At 41.8% G+C, this 23,380-nt stretch overlaps 1 protein-coding gene across 1 annotated transcript in view; it reads left to right on the top strand.

Annotated features, from left to right (window-relative positions):
- The window catches only part of FNDC3A (fibronectin type III domain containing 3A), a 1,040,529-nt gene that overhangs the window by 987,557 nt on the left and 29,592 nt on the right, over positions 1–23,380 (top strand). Inside the window, 1 exon segment of the mRNA XM_029602861.1 lies at positions 7,546–7,673. Within this exon segment, the coding sequence (XP_029458721.1) occupies positions 7,546–7,673 (128 nt within the window).

The raw sequence follows: 23,380 nt of genomic DNA, 5'->3' as shown, positions 1-23,380 counted from the left end.
GTGCTCTTAAATGGGGTTAATGTCTCAAATGTCCGAGTAGGTGCCCATCTGAGCACCAGTGACCACCAGACGGTATGGTTTGATATCACAAACAGGATACAGAGAAGACACATAAAGACCTGAGTTTTGAATTTCACAAATACAGACTTTGTCAAAATGGGAATGTTCCTAGAGGAAGAACTGGAAGCCTGGGTGAAAATGGATGAGGTGGAACAACAGTGGGCCAGACTGAAAGGAGACATAAAGGCAACACATCTATATGTTAGAAAAGTAAATAGAAGCAAGAGGAAAAGGAAACTGATCTGGTTTTCAAAATAAGTGACTGAAAAAATAAAGGCAAAAAGAACAGCATTCAAGAAGTATAAAGGATCCCAAAAAGAGGAACAAGGGAAGAATACCTGGTGAAACTGAGGGACACGAAGAAAGAAATCAGGAAAGCAAAAGGTCAAGCTGAAGAAAGAATTGCCAAAGAGGTAAAGTGAGGTGACAAAACATTTTTCAGATATATCAGAGAAAGAAGAAAGGTCCATAGTGATATAGTGAAATTGAAAGGTGACAAGGAACATTGTGTGGAGAGAGATGAAGAAATGGCAGAAATATTAAACAAATACTTCAGTTCGGTGTTCACTAAAGAAGACTGTGGAGAAGAACTATTTCTCGTAGAAAGATCATAGATGGGAATGGGGTAGACAAAACTCCATTTACAGAACAGAATGTATGGAAAGAGCTAGGCAAACAGAAAGTGAACAAGGCCATGGGGCCAGATGAGATACATCCCGGGATTCTGAGGGAGCTCTGAGATGTACTGGTGGATCCACTGAAGGATCTTTTCAGTAGATCCCTGGAAACGGGAATGGTGCTGTGGGATTGGAGAAGAGCGATAGTGGTCCCGCTTCACAAGTGTGGTAGCAGAGAGGAGGCTGGAAACTACAAACCGGTTAATCTCACATCGATAGTGGGAAAATTAATGGAGATGCTACTGAAGGAAAGGATAATGAACTATCTAAAATCTGGTGGTTGCTGGACGTGAGGCAGCATGGATTCACCAGGGGAAAGTCCTGTCAGACAAATCTGATTGATTTTTTATTAGAGACTAGAGATCATTGACTAGAGAATTGGATCGAGGAAGAGCACTCGATGTTATCTACTTGCATTTCAGCAAAGCTTTTAATATGGACTGCATAGGAGGCTTGTGAATAAAATAAGAAGCTTGGGAGTGAGCGCTAAGGTGGTGGTATGGATTACAAATTGGTTGACCAATAGGAGACAGTGTGTAATGGTAAATAGAACCTACTCTGAAGAGTGAGCCATGTTAAGCAGAATACCACAGGGATTGGTGTTGGGAATGGTTTTGTTCGCTATCTTTGTGGGCGATATTGCAGAAGAGATAGAAAGTAAAGTATGTTTATTTGCAGATGATACTAAGATCAGCAATAGAGTTGGACACGCCTGAAGGAATAGAGAGAATGAAAAGAGATTTAAGAAAGCTGGAAGAGTGGTAGAAGATTTGGCAGCTGAGATTCAATGCCAAGAAGTGCAGTCATGCACCTGAGATGCGGTAATCCAAAAGAGCTGTATTTGATGGGGGTTGAAAGGCTGATATGCATGGACCAAGAGAGGGGTATTGGGGTGATAGTATTTGGGAATCTGAAGATGGCAAAGCAATGTGACAAGGTGAAGGTAAATCAGAAGAATGTTGGGCTGCATAGCGAGAGGAATAACCAGTAAGAAAAAAGAGGTGATGATGCCCTTGTACAGATCCTTGGTGAGGCCTCACCTGGAGTATTGTGTTCAGTTCTGGAGCCTGTATCGCAAAAAGGATAGAGACAGGATAGAGGTGGTCCAGAGAAGGGTGAAGAAAATGGTGTGGGGTCTGCATCAGAAGACCTATGAGGAGAGGCTGAAGGAACTAAATATGTATATCCTGGAAGAGAGGAGATGCAGGGGAGATATGATACAGACCTTCAGATACCTAAAAGATTTCAGTGATGTATAGAATTTGAATCTTTTCTGCTGGAAAGAAAACAATAGACCTAGTGGTCACAAACTGAAACTCCAGGGGGGGGGACTACTTAGAACCAATGTCAGGAAATATTTCTTTATGGAGAGGGTGGTGGTGGTGGTCTGGAATGCCCTTCCAGAGGAGATGGTGAAGAAGAAAACAGTCAAAGAATTCAAAGGGGGGGCATGGGATAAAAACTGTGGATCTTTAAAAGGCTAGAAGACAGAAATGAGATAAGCATGCAGGGAGGTAACTTGCTGGTACGGCAGTTGCTACACTTAGCAGAATGCATGGAGATTACTACCCTTAAATAATATGCTTTGATGCTTTTAATGCAATTGCAACATTGTTCACCGCTGAGACAGCAGGGGATAAGAGGAATTTGATTTAGACGACAATCGAGGGCCCCGATTTCCATGGTCTGTGATACTATTACATGGACATGAGGGAAAAAGCATAGGACTGCTTCTATGGACATGTTCTAAAGGAAACGAAGAAAGAGTATACATGGGGGTAAATTGCTGGTGCAGCGGTTACTACCCTTAACCAAATAAACCTTGATACTTTTGATGCTACTCCAACATTGCTCTCTACTTCAGCGGCAGGGGAAAAGAGGAATTGGATTTAGACAGCAACCATCAAGGGCCCTGCCTTTTACAGTCTGCGGAACTGATGAGCATGAGAGTAACTAGCACAGTGCAGTGGTTTCCATCCTTAATAGAAGCATGGGATTACTACCCTTAACCAATAAGCCTTGATGCTTTTGATGTAACTGCAACATTGCTCTCTGCTTCGAAGGAGGGTGGTGGGAGCTGAAAGGAAAAGAGAAATTTGGATTCAGAGACGACCAACATGAGCTATGACTTTTTTTTATAGTCTGGAGTACTGATACTCAAACATTAAGAAAAAAGCACAGAACTACTTCTACGTTCAAGTCCATAAGCAAAGCATGTCAAGCAAAACTGACTGATACATCTGAGAAACCTGCACACAGATATTACCATGGGAAGCTTGCTGGGCAGACTGGATGGAAGATCGATCCTTTTCTGCCATCATTTCTATGTTTCTATGTTTAAGTATATCAATCAGTGGTAGAAGTCCTGATTTTTATGTGAAAAAAAAATGAAAATGACACTTAACGATGTGTTTTTAAACTATCAATTAATTTAAATTTTTTTAGATTTTTCATGAATTTTTCATCACACCATTTCTCACATTCAGCACATGGTAGGCTATTAAGTATAGAAACCATATAATTGATTGAAAAGTACAGGTCTCTCAGGAGTTACTTTTAGTACATCTCTTAGATCAACCAATAGATTTTTATAATAAGATGGGAGGAACCATAGATTTTAGCAGTGATTCAAGTCAAAAAGTCGGGAACCAATGTTGTAGTTTAAATCTGGGTCTCTCTATTTTGCTATGAAAGTACTAAGCATTGTGGATTAGGTTGGTTTCAGATGTCCATTAGTATGTGATGATACACCTTAGTAATACCACATAATGCTACATAGTACAATGCGTTTCCACATCATACTATAAGGCCGATGCAATATCCACACGGGAAAAATGGCCGCCCATGATTGAGCACCTGCTTTCCTAATGTGTGCCCATCCACCTCTTCTGGGCATGTGATGCAGTATGCAAATGAGCTGTGTTAAAAAGGAGGCACTAGGGGAAATTGTGCATCCATAGTGCCTCCTCGGCATCGAGAGCCTAGAAGAAGTGGCTATGCACGGGTTAAGAAAATGAACGCTCGTAAACTGTCTGTTTTCCCAATCTGACCTAATCCCATTATGCTCACTATCACTTATGAGGAGGTGTCCAGAGAGAGATGCCATGTACCATCCTTCATGGCTAGCAGGGATTCTCCCTCAAATAAGTGGTTTGCACTGCCCATTTTCAGGATAGCCATTGTAGTGACAGTCCTTTGCCAAGGGGCACAAACTGTTACTACTTACAGAGCTTATTACAAGTACATCCCAGAGCTGTTCAGTAGAAGTAGTTTTCTTCTCCATCAAAGGGGTGTGACCCCTTCCTTTACCTTGCCCCAGCCAACTCACTTGAGCACACTCTTAAGACATTTTTAATTTTTTTTCAAGTTGCTGCTTTCTGTGGTTCCTCCGACTTAATATTACCACGATATTAAGTCGGAGGAATGACAGGCAGTATTTTCTGCTTTTAGTTCAACCTTTGGGGCTCCTCAAAACTTAACACCGGCCCTGGAGCTGGTGTTAATTTTTGAGGGTTCACATCAGGGTGGAGGGAAATAACTAATAGCCTCATCAACATGGCATTTACATGTGATGAGCACTATTATTTACGCCCTGGTTTGGATGAGCATTTTGGACACGCTGATCCCCCCCACTTATTGCATCAATAGTTATGGATGCGCTTCCAAGCACGGGTTAACCTGTGCACTAGCCTGAGCACATGGCATTGCATCTGCCTGTATATGTATAAATAGACCCTGCTAGTGGGAAGGGGCATTCAATGAACCCTATGATTGGGTAATACAGTAACATGGAATGCCCTGTCTTTATTTTTATTTTTTTATTTGGCAGGATTTAAGCATATCATAGAATTTAGGTATGTGACCCCTAGGAATAATACAAGTCATTTTATTGTATGCAGCTTGACTAACCTGTTATTTTTAACAGGTAACATTCTTAGTTAACCTCATAGGGTCCAACATGTCAATCTGTGTTCCAGTGAGAGATCTTGCTAGGATGATAAACCCTGGAGAGCAGCTATTGTGAATCACAGAGAGTTGAAAAATGAGTAATACCCACCTCACTCCCCTCTCCCCCCCCCCCCCCCCCCCCATACACAATTTTTTGATTCTACACTTCTCCACTGTCCTAATAGTTTATGCTAATTTATGATATGAAACAAAATCTGAGACCTACAAAATAACATTTTCAATTTTTATCTTTCCCTGTTAAATACCTATATTATCTTTTAACTATAGAAGCTATGTAAAAATGAAAATATGATCTACAGATTCCAACACCATACTAATATCCATCTTCTGAATCCACCCAATTAGTAAAAATTATCATTAGAGAAAGTTGCTGGAAAAGTGAGATTTTTAAGCCAGGCCAAAAAAAGTGTTTCCCATTATGCTTACTATCACTTATGACCAGGTGTCCAGAGAGAGATGCCATGTACCATCCTTCATGGCTAGCAGGGATTCTCCCTCAAATAAGTGTCTTGCACTGCCCATTTTCAGGATAGCCATTGTAGTGACAGTTCTTTGCCAAGGGGCACAAACTGCTACTATTTACAGAGCTTAATACAAGTACATCCCAGAACTGTTCAGTAGAAGTAGCTTTCTTCTCCAGCAAAGGGGTATGACCCCTTCCTTTACCTTGCCCAGCCAACTCACTTCAGCACACTCTCTTCAGCACACATTGTTTTCCCGATGAAGTCCACAGTCGCAGAACTATGTGGTGAGGCTGTTCCTCCTGTTAGAGGTGAGGTCCCAGTTGGACTAATGGTTACAGGCGGATCATCTCAGGAAGAGTATTTCCCTGAAGAAGCCGGATTGGTTGGTACTCACGGCAGTTGCAAGCCTGCGGAGCTAGGTGGCTCACTATCAAGAGTTGGTGGTACAAGGGCACTGGAATGCAGTAGAGCAGCAGTAGAATATCAACAAACTGGAGGCATGTGCGGTTCTGTTAGTATACCTGCGGTTCACCATGTGGCTAGAGACTCAAGTGGTCCGGATAACGTCTGACAATGTGACAAATGTGGCTTACATCAATGATCAGAATGGCACCAAGAGTCAACAGGTGTCGGAGGAGATAGATGCACTCATGGTGTGGGTGGAGCAGCATTTCCTAGGCATACCGCCTCTCACATTGCCGAAAAGGACAATATCAAAGACGAACCTGGCCCCAGGAGAATGGGAGCTGGCAGGTGAGGCCTTTCAGCTGGGGCCTATTGGATCTAGACTTGTTGACGACTTTAAACAACGTGAAAGTTCCATGCTTCTTCAGTCACAGGCGGGACCCAAAAGTGATGGCCATAGATGCTCTCATTCAGGAGTGGCCATGCAGCGCCCTGCTGTATGAGTTTCCGCCCTGGCCTTTGATAGGCAGGCTGGTCCAGAAGATTGCGAGTCAAACACAGTCCTTTTAGTGGCTCTGGATTGGGCTCGAAGACCATGCATGGTACGTCTACCTCCAGAGTCTTCTGGTGGACAGTCCTCTCAGGCTACCATCTCAGACAGATCAGTTATGGCAGGGGCCCATTCTACACGACGATCCAGATCGATTCTTTCTTAAGGTCTGCCATTGAAAGGGCTCAGTTGTTGAAGCAGGGTTATTCGCCTGCTATAATTTCCAATCTACTTCGAGCCTGGAAATTTTCTACTTCTCTAGCCTAAGTTAGAGTTTGGAGGTCTTTGAGGCCTGGTGTTCTGAGCGAGGTAGTCAACCACGCAAGGTGGATATTCCTTTGATTTTGGAGTTTTTACAGGATAGCTTGCTTAAGGACAACATTATGGCAGCCTATATGGCTGCTGAGATGATCTTGCCGAAACATTAGACTGCACTCCACGAGGGCTCAGGCAGTTTCATGGATGGAACTTCATTTGTTGTCGCCTGCTGAAATTTGTCGAGCAGCAAGTGGTCATCTTTGCACACTTTCTCCAAGCATTATCGCTTGGATGTTAGGGCTAGGGAGGATGCCGCATTTGCATGGGCTGTATTGATTGGACTGCTGGCAGCCTTACGCCCTTGTCGAGATTTGCTTTGACACATCCCACTCATTGGGATTGACCTGCCCAAATGCTGAGGAAGGAGAAATTACTACTTAACTGATAATTTCCTTTCCTCTAGTAAGGGCAGGTCAATCCCAGACCTGTCCTCAGCTGCCAATGTTTAAATTTGTGGTTAGCCTTTCTTCAGGCGAGCTATGCAGAGTATGATGCCTTTGCTTCTTTGAAAACTGGAAAGTGGCTTCTCTAAGTATGTTCCTTCTTTTGGCTGAGCTCAGTGTCCTGTTGGTTGGGAAGCCTGAATGGTTGGGTATTAATAGTAATGTTTAAGTATAATAATTTTTTTCCACAGTTTGGCTTTTCCAGAGAATACTGGCGGGCTGATGTTGGGGTGATGTCAGTTTTTGCTCAGTCTCCATCTGCTGGCAGAGGTGCATAACCCACTCGTTTGGTTTGACCTACCCTTACTAAAGGAAAGGAAATTATCAGATAAGTAGTAATTTCTCCTTAAAAATTAAGGAATTATTTGATTTGAAAATCTTTAAAGCTATATAAAATAATCTATAGATATCCGAAATCTGTTTTCCAAACATGTTTCTCATATTTTTGTATCTGAGGAAGCTTTTCTAAAAATAGGTCCCTGAATGGCAATTGCAACCACTGATCATAGAAAGGTTTACAGATATTGCATCTGTTAGTTGTATAACTGAATTTGGTTTTTCTTGTATTAAAAGATTTGGCCTTTAGACGGTGAGTTTCTTCAAATGTATCATTTTACTCCTTTGACAATTATTAATAGTGCTTACCTCTCTTGCTTCAGCTCCAAGAATAGACCGAGTAAATGATCACACCTGTGAAATCACATGGGAAACTTTGCAGTCAATGAAAGGGGATCCAGTTAATTACTGTCTTCAGCTTCTGGTGGGAAAAGAATCTGAATTCAGACAGGTAATTATATATATTTCATATTTATTTTTTTATATACCATCATTCTGAAATTATCAATCATGGCGGTTTATAATAAAAACATTGTATAAAAACCTAAAATATATACATTCAGATATAAAACAAATCATTTAAAATTACAACAGAATAAGTACAATAGGTATTATTTTCAACTGTCTTTTCCGAACTCAGTTTCTGTTTGTCATAGTCAGCATATGCTAAACTAAATAACCATGTCCTGAGACCTTTTTTAAATTGCTTGCTGTCTTTCTATATACATAATTCAATAAGATATCATATGGGTAACCCACAGGTATAACTTCAATAGATAACAATACTACACATATACCTGTGTTTATTTTTAACACATTTTTATTAACTTTTAATTTTAACATAACTTCATAATTTAAATTACAATATATTAAAATTCACACCAGTGCTCTCACTCATACTGCATTCACACACATTCCATCACCTATCACTAATACAACAGAATTTATCTACTGCTAACAATATTAAAATACACACACATACTAAAACTTAGATAGCACAGTATTTTCTATTATCAACAAGTATCCCAACCTATTGCCCTTTAAGTTGTTTCACTATTAATTCTAATTCTTTTTATTCAGTATATATTCCTCACCAATTGTAAACTACCATAGTTCCCTTCATGTTCCTCACAAATTATAAACTCCCGACGAAAAGCTTCCGTTTCACCGAGGTGGTTTCCTCAGGGGACTATTTTCAATTCATTCATTTCATTGGATCAGCCGGGAACCTCTCTGTTTGGTATGTGAATATTTGTTCCGTGCTATCAATAATGAGACACTCCTAAATACAAACATATATCTTATATCATTAGATAATAAAATTAATCAATATCATAAAATGCACTTAACTATAAATAATATATTTACCCAGTCACCAATATGAAATTCCAATAACTGCTTACCTATCCGTTTTTGTATGATCCCTCAGGTATAATGCTCTCTGGCTGAATCTAGCTTTATATAACCTAACAAAATCATTAAATGCAATATATTAATCTACCACCATATGGCTTAAATTCATTCAATTCATTACTACAGTCATACCAACCTTCCAATAGTTATTAAATCCAATCCTACTATTTATATTTCATTAATTCCAAAAAGCATTATAATGCCTGAACTCCGTGCTGAACGCCGCTACTTGCACAGGTTTGCAGTCTCTATATCTTTAAGCTCTCATTCAAAAGACACCAGCAATATATCACACGATAGTCTCATCTGAAAAAACAAATGTAATAGAGCTTATACCACCCTTACTGATATATACTCTTGATTAAGGCTTTGTATATTGTAGACAGAATCAGCTCACCTTCAATCGCGTCTTCCAAACTTACTGCACTTTCTCATCAAAAACGCCGCGGCTGCGCACTACCTGTTCTCAAACCCCAATCAATTTAAAGAACTCACCTCATGCTTCCATTGGTTAACCATCTAACACGTGGTCCATCAATACTCAAATGACTCCTCCTTCCTACATCTCTGTATCGTTCTTTAGCAAAGAGATACCACATTCACATCATAGAAACGCACTCCATTCTATTTCTTGGTTTAAACCCCCAGGGGACACTGTTCCCCACTGAAATTTATATCGTTGTTCCTTTTTAGTCAAAACCTTCGTTATATCCCCTCCTCTCTTTAGTACAACTTGATTCAATACGCAGAATCTTAAATCTTGAACATCATGCCTTTTTTCTAGCCAATGCTGAACCAATGGAGCATTTTCCCTTTGTGTTCGTATATTACTAAGATGTTCAATAATTCGGACCTTAATTTTCCTGGATTATTTATTGCAACCAAAAGTTCAGGCAATATCCTCTTATATTAAGGACTCAGCGGATTTCATTAGAAATTTGGAACAGTATGATGATATAGAGGATGATTGGTGGTTGGTGACAGCGGACATATCATCGTTATATACGAATATACCGCAAGACGAAGCAGTTAAGATTGTTGAAGATACTATGAATGACTGTGACTTCTCGGACAAGAAAAAACAATTATGTATTCAATTAGCTACAGTGGTGTTGAAGAAAAGTTTTTTTCAATTTGATGAAAAATATTACCATCAAACGAAAGGTATACCGATGGGGTCATCTATGGCCCCATCGGTGGCATGTTTATATGTAGCGAATTTTGAAAGTAGGTTTATTTACACCTCACAATTTTGGGGAGAGATAAAGATATGGAAACGTTTTATCGACGATATTTTCTGTATTTTTATTGGGAGTAGAGAGAGGTTGGAAGAATTTAAGATATGGATTAATTCGTTGGATGAGAACTTGGCTTTTGAATTCACTGTTAGCCAGCAGAGGATATCTTTTTTGGATTTATATGTATACAAGAATTTAGGGAAATTACATACAACCATTTACAGGAAAAAGACAGACAGGAACACAACATTAGAATTTTCTAGTTTTCATCCCAAACGATTAAAGGAGAATATTCCAATAAGTCAATTCCTAAGGTTAAGGAGATTGTGTACAACAGTAGATGAGTTCAAGTTAAAATCACAGGAATTGGTCGATAGATTTTTGGAAAGGGGCTATAAGAGGAAAATCATAAAGAGAGCATACAAACGGGCTCTCTATGCTAATAGAGAGAATCTATTAATAACTGGTAATAGAACCATGTTGAATAGAATGGTGTGCACACTGCCCTTCTCCCATCAAGTGATGCAAATTAAAGACATTGTCTATAGGTATTGGTCTATTATTAAAGATGGTGGAGTGTTTCAGGATTTTCCTATTTTCACCTATAAGAAAAGACGTTCCTTGAGGGATATGTTGACTTCAACTAATTTAAGTATATCAGGATCATTGAATGAACAGGGAGGCCAATACCAATGTGGTCATTGTGTAGTTTGTCCCTATGTATATATGACATCATCTTTGACAATACCATTTACAGGTCGGACATATTATTTGTCTAAAAGATTTGACTGTGAAACGGCTCAAGTAATTTATGTAGTGGTATGCCCATGTGGGCTTTGTTACATAGGTCATACTAAAAGGAAAATTAAGGTCCGAATTATTGAACATCTTAGTAATATACGAACACAAAGGGAAAATGCTCCATTGGTTCAGCATTGGCTAGAAAAAAGGCATGATGTTCAAGATTTAAGATTCTGCGTATTGAATCAAGTTGTACTAAAGAGAGGAGGGGATATAACGAAGGTTTTGACTAAAAAGGAACAACGATATAAATTTCAGTGGGGAACAGTGTCCCCTGGGGGTTTAAACCAAGAAATAGAATGGAGTGCGTTTCTATGATGTGAATGTGGTATCTCTTTGCTAAAGAACGATACAGAGATGTAGGAAGGAGGAGTCATTTGAGTATTGATGGACCACGTGTTAGATGGTTAACCAATGGAAGCATGAGGTGAGTTCTTTAAATTGATTGGGGTTTGAGAACAGGTAGTGCGCAGCCGCGGCGTTTTTGATGAGAAAGTGCAGTAAGTTTGGAAGACGCGATTGAAGGTGAGCTGATTCTGTCTACAATATACAAAGCCTTAATCAAGAGTATATATCAGTAAGGGTGGTATAAGCTCTATTACATTTGTTTTTTCAGATGAGACTATCGTGTGATATATTGCTGGTGTCTTTTGAATGAGAGCTTAAAGATATAGAGACTGCAAACCTGTGCAAGTAGCGGCGTTCAGCACGGAGTTCAGGCATTATAATGCTTTTTGGAATTAATGAAATATAAATAGTAGGATTGGATTTAATAACTATTGGAAGGTTGGTATGACTGTAGTAATGAATTGAATGAATTTAAGCCATATGGTGGTAGATTAATATATTGCATTTAATGATTTTGTTAGGTTATATAAAGCTAGATACAGCCAGAGAGCGTTATACCTGAGGGATCATACAAAAACGGATAGGTAAGCAGTTATTGGAATTTCATATTGGTGACTGGGTAAATATATTATTTATAGTTAAGTGCATTTTATGATATTGATTAATTTTATTATCTAATGATATAAGATATATGTTTGTATTTAGGAGTGTCTCATTATTGATAGCACGGAACAAATATTCACATACCAAACAGAGAGGTTCCCGGCTGATCCAATGAAATGAATGAATTGAAAATAGTCCCCTGAGGAAACCACCTCGGTGAAACGGAAGCTTTTCGTCGGGAGTTTATAATTTGTGAGGAACATGAAGGGAACTATGGTAGTTTACAATTGGTGAGGAATATATACTGAATAAAAAGAATTAGAATTAATAGTGAAACAACTTAAAGGGCAATAGGTTGGGATACTTGTTGATAATAGAAAATACTGTGCTATCTAAGTTTTAGTATGTGTGTGTATTTTAATATTGTTAGCAGTAGATAAATTCTGTTGTATTAGTGATAGGTGATGGAATGTGTGTGAATGCAGTATGAGTGAGAGCACTGGTGTGAATTTTAATATATTGTAATTTAAATTATGAAGTTATGTTAAAATTAAAAGTTAATAAAAATGTGTTAAAAATAAACACAGGTATATGTGTAGTATTGTTATATACATAATTCATCAGGCATTGTGTTCCAAAGTTTAGGTCCAGCGATTGAAAGTGCCCTTTCTCTGACCTCACTTAAATGTGCTCCATGTACTGATGGAACTTAAAGAAGGCCTTTATTGGCAGATCTTAGGTTCCTACTTGGAGCATATAAATGTAAAGAGGCATTCAGCCATTCTATGTTGTAATGGATCATGTTAGGAATGATTGTAAAGACTTTGTATTGTGACCTGAATTTAATTGGCAGCCAATGAAATGATTTTAAAATAGGTATGATATGGTTGAATTTTTTATTGTCTGATTATATTCTGGCTGTTGCATTTTGTAATAATTGCAGTGGACAGATTGTGTTTGTGGGTAAACCTATAACTGAAAATCAAAGTTTGTAACACTGTCCTGAAGTCGTCGTATAAGAGAAGAGACTTTAGATGTCTCAAAATATTTAATTTATAGTAACCGTTTTTTATCTTTTGGCTAATATGTTTTTTCATTGATAGATTGCTGTCAATTAAGGTTTTTTTTTTATAAAGTCTTTTATGGTATTTGTTAAAGCTTATTGTTGGCTTTCTCACAGATTTTGAAATTTATCTTTCCTTTAAAGTTTTAGGCTTAAGTTTCTTATGAAGTCACTCTAAGGTCATTATAGTGGCAACTAATGGAAGAAGCTGAAAAAAAGTGATTCTTAAAAGGCGATTTCAGTAATCCCTCGTATTCTTCCATGATTGTTGTATTTGTGAGTCTAAAGATGACTGAGATCAGTACAGACTATATTGCAACTTGGGCATGTGTTTCCTGGCTTGTTGATTCAGTCAGCAGAAGTTAATTTAATGAAAATATTCTCATACTGTCCAGGAAGTTATCCTCCCAATAGTGGATTATAAAAAAGAAACCTGCCAAAGGATATCATTGGAAAAATTTTGCAAATGTATCTTTTTTTTTTTTAAATAAAAAGGAGACTGCAACACTCCTCTACCCCCTCTCTTTTTTCTTTGAAAGGAAAAGTTGGCCCTTTACCATGATATCCACACTTGCAGGTTTGCTTATAGCTCTTGTCTTGCCATATTGTGAAACTAAGATCTGTTATATTAAGGGGCAATCTTCAATCTATTTTGGAACAAAGTCTGCAGGTACTGTTTACCTGTGGACTTTGTATCCAATTTTGAAAGGGAAAATACAGGTATATTTTCCGTATGAAATTTGTCACAGGTACTTTTTTGCACCTGCTCTGTGTACAAATAGATTTTCTACAGAAAATAATGTATTGTAAGCCCTCTGGGGATAGGAAAATACCTACTGTACCTGAATGTAACTTGCCTTAAGCTACAAATGAAAAGGTATGAGCTAAATCTAAATAAATACATATAATATAATCAATGCCTGTTAATTTATGATACTGCCCAAAATATGCACCCCTCCCATCCCTCCCCTCCAGATGCAGCTAAAAATAGACATTATGGGTGCTGGTCCACAATTTTAGTCATATTGAAGGAGGGGAATTTTCAGACAGCCATTTTTATATGCATAATTCATTATCGGTGTACATAGCTTTGAAAATTAATAAATTCACAATATAAGAAACTGGCTAAGAGGGAGATCTGTTCAGAACATGCTTGGATGGCAAGGACATTTGATTTTCCCGTCGATAGCAGGACTGAATTAGCCATGCTGTCATGGGAACTGTCAATCAGACCCGGGAGGCGGAGCTTCAAAGTGATGTCAGAGCTTTGCTCTGAGGCTGCGTGTGAGTTCCCGCGCTGGAATTGACTCTCCTCAGTCTGTTTTTCCTTGCGCGGGATCGCATGCAGAGCGTTAGACCTCCTCAGCAACACCTTCTTCCTGAGAGAATACACCCTTCAAAAATGAAAGGACATGGTAGGAAAGAAGGGGGACAACCCTCCGGCTTCAAGCCATGCCCCTGCGGGAAGGTCATGTCCATCACGAATGGACATGACCGATGCTATCAGTGTCTGGGCCCAGACCACCCGATGCAGACCTGCCCGCAGTGTGGCAAGATGTTCTCCAGATCCCGTCGACAATGGCATGATAAAATGCTGACGCTGAAAGGGATGAGACAGGGCTCCTATGCTCCACCCTCGGAGGCCCACTCTTCCCCGGGATCGGCCACCCCGACTCCCCTGCAGATGCGTCGAGCGTCGTCGTTGGAACTGGCGGCTTTCAGGACGGGCGAGGAGCGCCGGAAGAAGCCCAAGCACACCATGCCTTGAGGCCGGGACCCTAAGCCTGCCGACCACCATGGCCGAGACGCTTCAACTGCGTCGGAGAGCCGTACAGTGCGGAAGCATGCACCTGAAACCGAGGCTTTGGGACTCAGGACGCACGGCGCACATGCGTAGATCGGCGCAACATCATCAGCGCTGACGCGTGGCACATCCAGCCAAGCGAATCTCAGCACGGCGCCGACTCCAACGCAGAAGCAAGGATCGAAAGCGTCGGACGGAAAACACACGGCAAAAGCGTCCACCGGAGAGCCGGGTCCCAGTCGTGAACCTGTGCCGACGACACTTGGGAAGCGGTCATCGACACACATGCACTGCACATCGCAGGACCACGTGAGACTACATACGCCATCTCCCATACATCCAGCCCCGGTGCAGTCAGCGCAGACACCGATGCCCCTGCTGGGAGCAGCCCAGCGGTCGACGCAATCTTCTACCAATCCATCCAGGGAGCTAAAAGAGCCTAAAGAACAACACCTGGGGTCAACGAGGATACACCAGGGCTCCTCAGGCTCTTCTTCACAATCCGCAGGTGAGGAAAATCCACAAATCACGTCTTTGTCCTCTCGATCCTCCTCGCCATCCCCGCAGGTGTTTTCGGACCTATCCTCTGCGTCTCATCACCGGTCAACAGGGGATGTTCTTCAGGAACCGCTCTCAAAGAAACCAAAGTTGTCAAAGGTGACCCGGGCACCCCGTCACTGTACACCACCGCCAGACTCTGATATCCTCGGAGTGGCGGTGCCGCCGAGCCGTCCCAGTCACGACTACAGACTCCTTCACGGGATACCCTTCCGACCTGGGGGAAGGAACCAGCGGAACTTTACTCCCCACCGGAAGAGTTAACATATCCTAAATTTTTGGATAAGATGGGCAAAGGCACTTAACATCCAGATCCAGAAGGTGCCGGATCAGAGAGCCGACACCCTTGGCCTACTGAAAATCTTCTATCTGCCAGTGGAGTCAACCTCCCTACCGGCACATGAGGTGCTTAATGTGGTTCTGGATAAATCCTGGGAGACCCCTTCACTCTCCCTGCGGTCTCCAGGAAAACAGACCTCAAATATAAGATGCAACCATCCCCTTATTATACTCCACCTCAATTACCTCATGCTTCCATCGTCGTGGAGTCCGCTATGGCTAAAGCCAAAAAATCCAAACTTCACTCAGCAGCACCCCCAGGGAGGGACCTTCGCTCCTTAGATGAGTTTGCAAAACGAGCCTTCCAATCATCAATGCTGGCAACCAGGATCAACCATCATCAATTTTACATTGTACAGTACATCTATGATTTGATTCAACGGGTCAAGGACATCTCCCAACCCTTGGAACACACTTCCACTGACTCTGACCTCATCAGAGATATGGAGGAGGCCATCCTTCATCTGTTAAGGACAGTTTATGAAGGTTTCAAGACCTCTTCACGAACCTCGGCCGCATCAATTGCAGCACGGCGGGTAGCCTGGCTTCGAGCAAGTTCCATTAGGGACGACGTACACAATAAATTGGCTAACTTACCCTGTAAGGGAGACAATTTGTTTGGTACCAGGTTCCAGGAGACTGTAGCCCAACTCAAAGAACAGTCGGTCGCTGTTCAATCTCTCACCACGCCACAACCGTACTCTTTGTCACGCAGGTATTATGTCCCTCCTAGGAGACAACCTTTCCAAAGATAAGCGTATAGACCGTACATGGCGTATTGCTCTATGCCATATCAACCCCAGACTCGGCCACAGAACCAGTCTACTCAAAATAGAAGGGGACGTCCTCTGCCTCAACGCCCCCAAACTCAACAACCGGCCACCTCCAATAAGCCAACTCAGTCTTTTTAACAATAGCTACGCCGCCATCACTAAAGGTATCGGCGGGGGGGCATACAGGCGCACATCCAGCAATGGGAGAACGTCACGATGGATCAGTGGGTGCTGGACATTGTTCACCTCAGTTACCGAATTCCCTTCCACTCCCTCCCACCTCTCCCTCATCTAACATCCAGAGGGACCAGGTCCAACCCCATCCTGTTGGGAAAGGAAGTGTCTGCCTTGCTGCAACAAAAGGCGATCCAAAGTCTCCCTCCCTCCCAACAGAATACGGGGTTCTACTCCCCTTACTTCCTCATACCCAAGAAGTCAGGGAATCTCCGTCCCATCTTGGATCTCCGGGACCTCAAAAAATTCATAGTCAAGGAAAAGTTCAAGATGATGTAAACCGGTGCGATATGTATCATATACAGGAACATCGGTATATAAAAATTAAAAATAAATAAATAATAAATAAATAAATTATATCAATAAAGTCCATCTTACCTCTGATCCAACCCAAAACTTGGATATGCTCTATAGACCGCAAGGATGCATACACTCATATCCCAATGCATCCTTCCTCCTGGCAATACCTGTCTTTCCAAGTCAACAGCCAACACTTCCAATACAAGGTACTCCCCTTTGGTCTCTCGACAGCACCTCGGGTGTTCACCAAGTGCATGGCAGTGGTGGTGGCATTCCTCCGACAAAAGGGAATAATCATTTTTCCTTATCTCAACGATTGGCTGATTGTGGCTTCAACCCCAACCACGCTCCGCCAACATCTTCACGACACCATAACTTGCCTCAATCAATTGGGGCTAGTGATCAATTACCAGAAATCCCACCTACAACCGACTCAACGACTCCAATTCATAGGAGCCTGTCTAGACACCATCGAACACAGAATATTTCTGCCACAAGACAGGAAGTTCACCATGCGTCAACTATTTCGACGTCTAAAAATTACCACATCCCCATCCGCCCGTCAGGTGTTAACCGTCCTGGGGCATATGGCAGCAACGATCCACACAGTGTCCAACACACGTCTCCATATGCAGCATATCCAGTGGGATCTCAAAAGGCAATGGAAACATTCACAGCCATTGACATGCAGAATACTCTTAACAGCCACCATGATCCAAGAACTAGATTGGTGGTTACAACGCTCAACTCTCACCAAAGGAGCACCGTTCGTCCCGTTGCCTCACAATGCAGTACTCATCACGGATGCCTCCCACAAGGGATGGGGAGCACATCTCAACCAACTACAAACGCAAGGTCTCTGGACCCAACAGGAGCAGACCTATCAAATCAACTTCCTGGAACTACGGGCGATAAGATACACCCTCCGAACCTTCGTTTCTCACCTCCAAGACCACTGGGTCATGGTATACACGGACAATCAAGTGGCCATGTTCTACATCAACAAACAAGGGGGATCGGGCTCCTGGATCTTGCGCAAGGAAGCCCTCACCATCTTAAGGTGAGCCAACAGTCACTCAATTCAGTTGCAAGCAACCTACTTACCAGGCATCGCCAACACTCAAGCGGATAGGTTGAGTCTGGTGTTCCACCCACACGAATGGTCACTCCACACAAAGTATCGGAGACCCTCTTCCACAGATGGGGAATGCAATCGATAGACCTCCGCCACCGAATCCAACCGGAAGGTGACTCGCTTCTGCTCAGTGTGGCCCAGTCCACACAGGGACACCCAAGATGCCTTTCTCATACCATGGACGGAACCACTAATGTATGCATTTCCACTGATTCCACTCATCACACGTACTCTACAAAAGTGCATGCAGGACAGGGTTCAACTCATTCTCGTGGCACCCACACGGCCTTGACAACCATGGTACACACACCTTCTGCAGTTATCAGCAGATGCACCACTACGGTTACCGCAGCAGGAAGACCTTCTGTCTCAGGAGCACGGAACACTCTTCCACCCGCTCCACTCATCACTACATCTAACAGCTTGGAGGTTGAATGGGTCTTTTTTTCTGAGCAAGGGTTTTCCATCACAGTCCAGGACATAATGTTGGAATCCCAAAAACCATCCACAAGACGCAGTTATCAATTCAAATGGAAGCGGTATGCAACATGGTGCGGATCCAAGGGCATAGATTCGCTCACCTGTGCACCGGACACGTTATTAGATTATCTACACACTTTGTATACCACAGGCTTTGCCACAGCCTCGGTCAGAGTTCACCTCAGTGCCATAGCTGCCTTCCACAGACTTTATGAAGGCCAACCGATTTCACTACACCCTCAGTTTCTCGGTTTATTCGGGGACTAGTCCATCTTCGATCTCCAAGCCTCCAGTGCCCTGGAATTTCAACCTGGTTCTGGAACCACTAATGTTACCACCGTTCGAGCCAATGGACTCAGCACATATAAAATGCCTTACCTGGAAAGTAGTATTCCTAACCGCGATTATTTCAGCTCGACAGGTGAGTGAATTACAGGCATTGGTACACTATAGCTCGTACCTCCAATTTTACCACCATAAAGTTCTCCTATGCACTCATCCAACCTTTCTATCAAAAGTAATCTCCCAGTTCCAGCTCAACCAGTCTATTGAACTCCCAACGTTTTGTCCAAAACCACATTGCAATGAACAGGAAAAACTACTGCATACCTTACACTGCAAAAGGGCATTGGCTTACTACAAGCAGTGAAAACACTTGCAGACCAGACCATCACAGCTCTTTGTCTCCTTCAACTCCAACGCTTCGGGTCTGCCAGTAGCCAAACGTAATATTTCTAGTTGGATAACCCAGTGTATACAATTCTGCTATGAAAAACGACAGTGCAAACTGTCTTCTCAACCCACGGCACATCAAACACGTGTGGTGGCAACCTCACTGGCTCATCTTCGACACGTGGCTCCACTTGATATCTGCAAGGCTGCCACGTGGGCATCTCTTCATACTTTCACTTCCAATTACTGTCTGGATCAGCAGACCACGGACTATGCCAAACTGGGAAGAATTCTTCTACAAACATTATCCACAGAGTAACAGAGTCGACTATCACTCATTTTCATCACACTTCATAGATATAAGAGACTAACACGTTTCATTCAGTGTGATGTGGAGCTTAGGACTTCCATGACAGCATGGCTAATTCAGCCCTGCTATTGACAGGGAAAAGCAAGTTTGCTTACCGTAAACGGTGTTTCCGTAGATAGCAGGATGAATTAGCCATGCTGACCCACCCACCTCCCTGAACAGTCGACTCTGACTTTACAACCACGCTTGCTTAATCATAGACTGAGGAGAGTCAATTCCAGCGCAGGAACTCACGCGCAGCCTCAGAGCAAAGCTCTGACATCACTTTGAAGCTCCGCCTCCCGGGCCTGATTGATAGTTCCCATGACAGCATGGCTAATTCATCCTGCTATCTACGGAAACGCCGTTTACGGTAAGCAAACTTGCTTTTATTTTAATGGAAAACCTTTCAAGCACAGTTTTGAAACATTTGTGATGACACATAGTACAGTGGACCCTCGAGTTACAACCAGCCTGACATACGAACAACTTGGGGTACAACCAAAATTTTCGTTTTGAGTTACAACCTGAATGCTGGCCAAGGCCATGTATATCCGCTCGTGCGTGCGGTTGCTTCTAATTGGGTGTTTTTTTTCCTGTCAATCGTGTTTTTCTGGGGCTTGGTGGGTGGAAGTTCTGCTCTGCTGTTGCAGTGATTGGCTGCTGCTGTTTATGAGACCTGTCCATCTCAGGCGCATCCAGAGCTGCAAATGTTCACAGGAGCATGTAGGCAGACCCGGCACTGCATTGCAGCAAGCAACAGCATCACTGGTGACCAAGGAAGCTTCTGTGCAGCAGCAGAAAGGGAATGTAGCACACAGCTGGCTACAGCAAGGTATCAGGAGGGGAAGAATGAATATGCTGGGAGGGGGAAATGAGTGTTTGGGGACCAGAGATGTGCTCTGAGGGGGTGGGGAGGGGGGAATCCTCCCCCTCCTCCTTCCTGCAAGCCAAAGATGTCAACTTGAATGGTGAGTACAGTATGAAATTGTTTCTGGTAGGCTAGGCACATTTTATAACTTTTTGGTGAGTACACTAGGAAAATTATTGGTGTTTCTGGTAATTTAGACATATTGTTCAACCCTTTTTTATTATGAAAAGGTTAGTGCTTTGGGAGGTGCGGAATGCATTATGGGTATTTCCATTATTTCTTATAGGCAAAATAGTCTTGACTTACAACCAACTTCAGGTACAACCAGCCCTCGTGAACGAATTGAGTTCTTAAGTCAAGGGTCCACTGTATGTCCTATTTTAAGGATTAAGGTGATGCACATAATTATAATCTTCTTCCTCTACATATTCATATTAATAGTTTTAAATGATGTGCTTCTGGCAAGTTTTAGAATCAATTTAGAGAGAGAAAACCATAAATTCTTTATTAGTATTTTCTGTCTTTATAATATAATGTATTTCTCCGTCTTGAGCACCCAAGAAAAATGCTGTTAACTGATCAAAGCAGACTCTTGCTGAGGTGGTGAATGAGTGAAATATTACTTTCAGATTGTTCAACATTTACATTTGTTTTATCATTTGCAATTGAAAATAAAATAAATACACTGGGTTTGATAATATTAATAAAAATATTCTTAGTGTCCATGATAACCTGGGATGTATTCTGACTCCACCTTAGTAATTGTCTGATATTCACATGTTCTTTGGGTTTTATAGTCTGTGTGTACTACTTTAGATGTAATTCTGTCTTCTACAGATCCAGTTTTACAAGATTTAGAGGGAATATTATGTTAGCCCAACAAAAAATAAATCAAATTAGTTGAGAAGAGAGAGAAAGATAGTGTCTGAGACAGAGCTATCATTTGTACCCAAGTACTTTGTTGGTTTGCTTTTAACTAATTTCAGCAAGAAACAATTAGTGGTGTAGCACAGGTGGGCCATGGGTTGCCAGGTGGTTATGCTTTGCTGGCGGCCCACAGCCTTGCCTGCTGCCGTACGGCCCTCCGATCTTCCTGCACATGGCTTCCGCTTCCTCTTCCCCCCCCCCCCCCCAAGCAGGAAGATCAGTGGGCTGTACAGCCCATGGGTAACAAGAGGCCTTCTGGGCCGTGTTGGAGCTCATCTCACCACGACCTGATGACTACAGGAGACCATGGTGTGTGTAAGCTTGTATGTATGTTTGAATGAGAGAGAGCCTGTGTGTCTGAGAGCCTGTTTGTTTGTGCATGTGTGTGTGTCTGTGAGAACCTGGGTGGGTGGGTGAGAATGGGAGCTTGAATGTGTGTTATGTGTGGGTGAGAATGAGAGCCTGGGTGTGAGTCTGTGTGTGCATAAGATTGAGAGCCGGGGGGGGTGTTGAGAGAGTGAGAGCTTCTGTGTGTGTGTGTGTGTGTGTGTATAATAAAGCATGTAGAATGAGAGCTCATGTATGTGTGTATAGAGAATGTGAGCTTGTGGGGGGGAGAGCATATGAGAGTGAGAGCTTGTGAGTGTGAGGGAGGAAGGGAAGAAGACAGTAGGAGAAGAGAGACACTGAAAAGGAATTAGGAAATGAACAAGGGAAAAATGGGAAAAAGAGACCAGGACCAACTGATTAGAAAAATACAAAGATTAAACAACAAAGGTAAAAAATATATTTATATATATATTTTGAGATTTTAGCAATTTGAATATGCCATCTTTGGGAATGTCTGTTTCTTATATTTTTATATTTTGCTCTTTTTCAGCGTCCAGTTTCTCAGGCTTTCTATTTGGGTTTTATCTGCATGTTTCTATTTCTAATTTGTAGTCTCTTATTTCTATATTAGGTAAGGGTGGGTCTCTGTTTTGCCTGTGTGTGTGTGACTGAAGTGCAGTATTTCTGCTCGCATGTAGTTTCTCTGTAGCAGTCCAGCTTGTTCTGTTACTCCAGTAGGAGATGTATTAATGTTCTAAGGGCTGGTGTAGCATTTGCATTGCTGCTTTTTCATAAGGTTGCTGTTATTTGAATCCTGAGAGTCAGTTCTGTGACTGTATGGTATGGCAAGGTTTTAGATGTCTCTTTCTTTGCAGGAGTTTGTGTTTCTTCACAAAATAACAGTAGAGGGATATTTTTTGCTGAGGTAACACCAGAATTTAAATATTTTTTTTCATGTTAGTTATAGAATGAATTATCCTAGCTCTGCTCTGCCCCTGTTCTGATTATTAATGCTGTTTTATTGTAATTATGATGATTTCTGGCTTTCTGCAAAGAGGATTCATGAAAGAATATATTAATTTGTTTTATTACATGATTGATTGGATCTGATTGTTTTCTTTGCTTTTTACATGATATATTTGAGCATTTACAAACTGCAATAAATATAAAATAAATTCATACAGATTAATAAGGAATTTTGAATGCTGGTAAGTGAAATAATTGCAGTAAAATATTTTAAAGTTCATGCATGATGCATAATGGTTGTTGCAGACTACTTAGAAAGCCATTGTAGGGTACAGTGTATGGCATTATTTATCAATAAGAATACAACTAGTGGATCTCAGACCTGCATGCCTACAGCCCACCCATGTTAACCTTGTGCCCACTCAAAAAATCAATTTTGGCTATGCCACTGATACAATTAAGAAATCTGTACACCGCAAGCATTTACAGTCCTGTAATTTGGCTTAAGCATAAATCAGCACCAAAATCACCATTAAGTAGCATAAACCTTTTAGTGGGGATTTTATTTTTAGTATGAAACCTACAGTAAAGGTAACTTTACAGCTAGGAGCTAAAGTAATGATAGAATTTTGTAACTCATGGGTAATAGTACAGTATACAGCAAGTCCTCACGTTTAAATATCCCAACTTGTAACATTCTGGACTTGTCATCACAAAATTTGCACCCTTCTCTGGACTTGTCAGCCTGTTCCAGGTTCCAATGCTGAGCATAGCACTAGGTGCTAAAGTCAGTGATGTCATCACATTCAAGGCTAACTGTTCCATCTAGTCTGGCTGTTTGGGCCATCTGCTGCCACTGCTTAGCTCTCTCTCCACTCAGCTGACTTAAAATGGTGATCGGGGAGCTTCTTTTGCACTGATCCGACCTGGAAATGTAACTAGGCCATGCACAGA

The sequence above is a fragment of the Rhinatrema bivittatum genome, chromosome 5 (genome assembly GCF_901001135.1).
Source record: "Rhinatrema bivittatum chromosome 5, aRhiBiv1.1, whole genome shotgun sequence".
NCBI classification, from domain to species: domain Eukaryota; kingdom Metazoa; phylum Chordata; class Amphibia; order Gymnophiona; family Rhinatrematidae; genus Rhinatrema; species Rhinatrema bivittatum.
The sequence above is the reverse complement of the archived record's forward strand: the minus strand, read 5'-3'. Positions and strand labels throughout refer to the sequence as shown.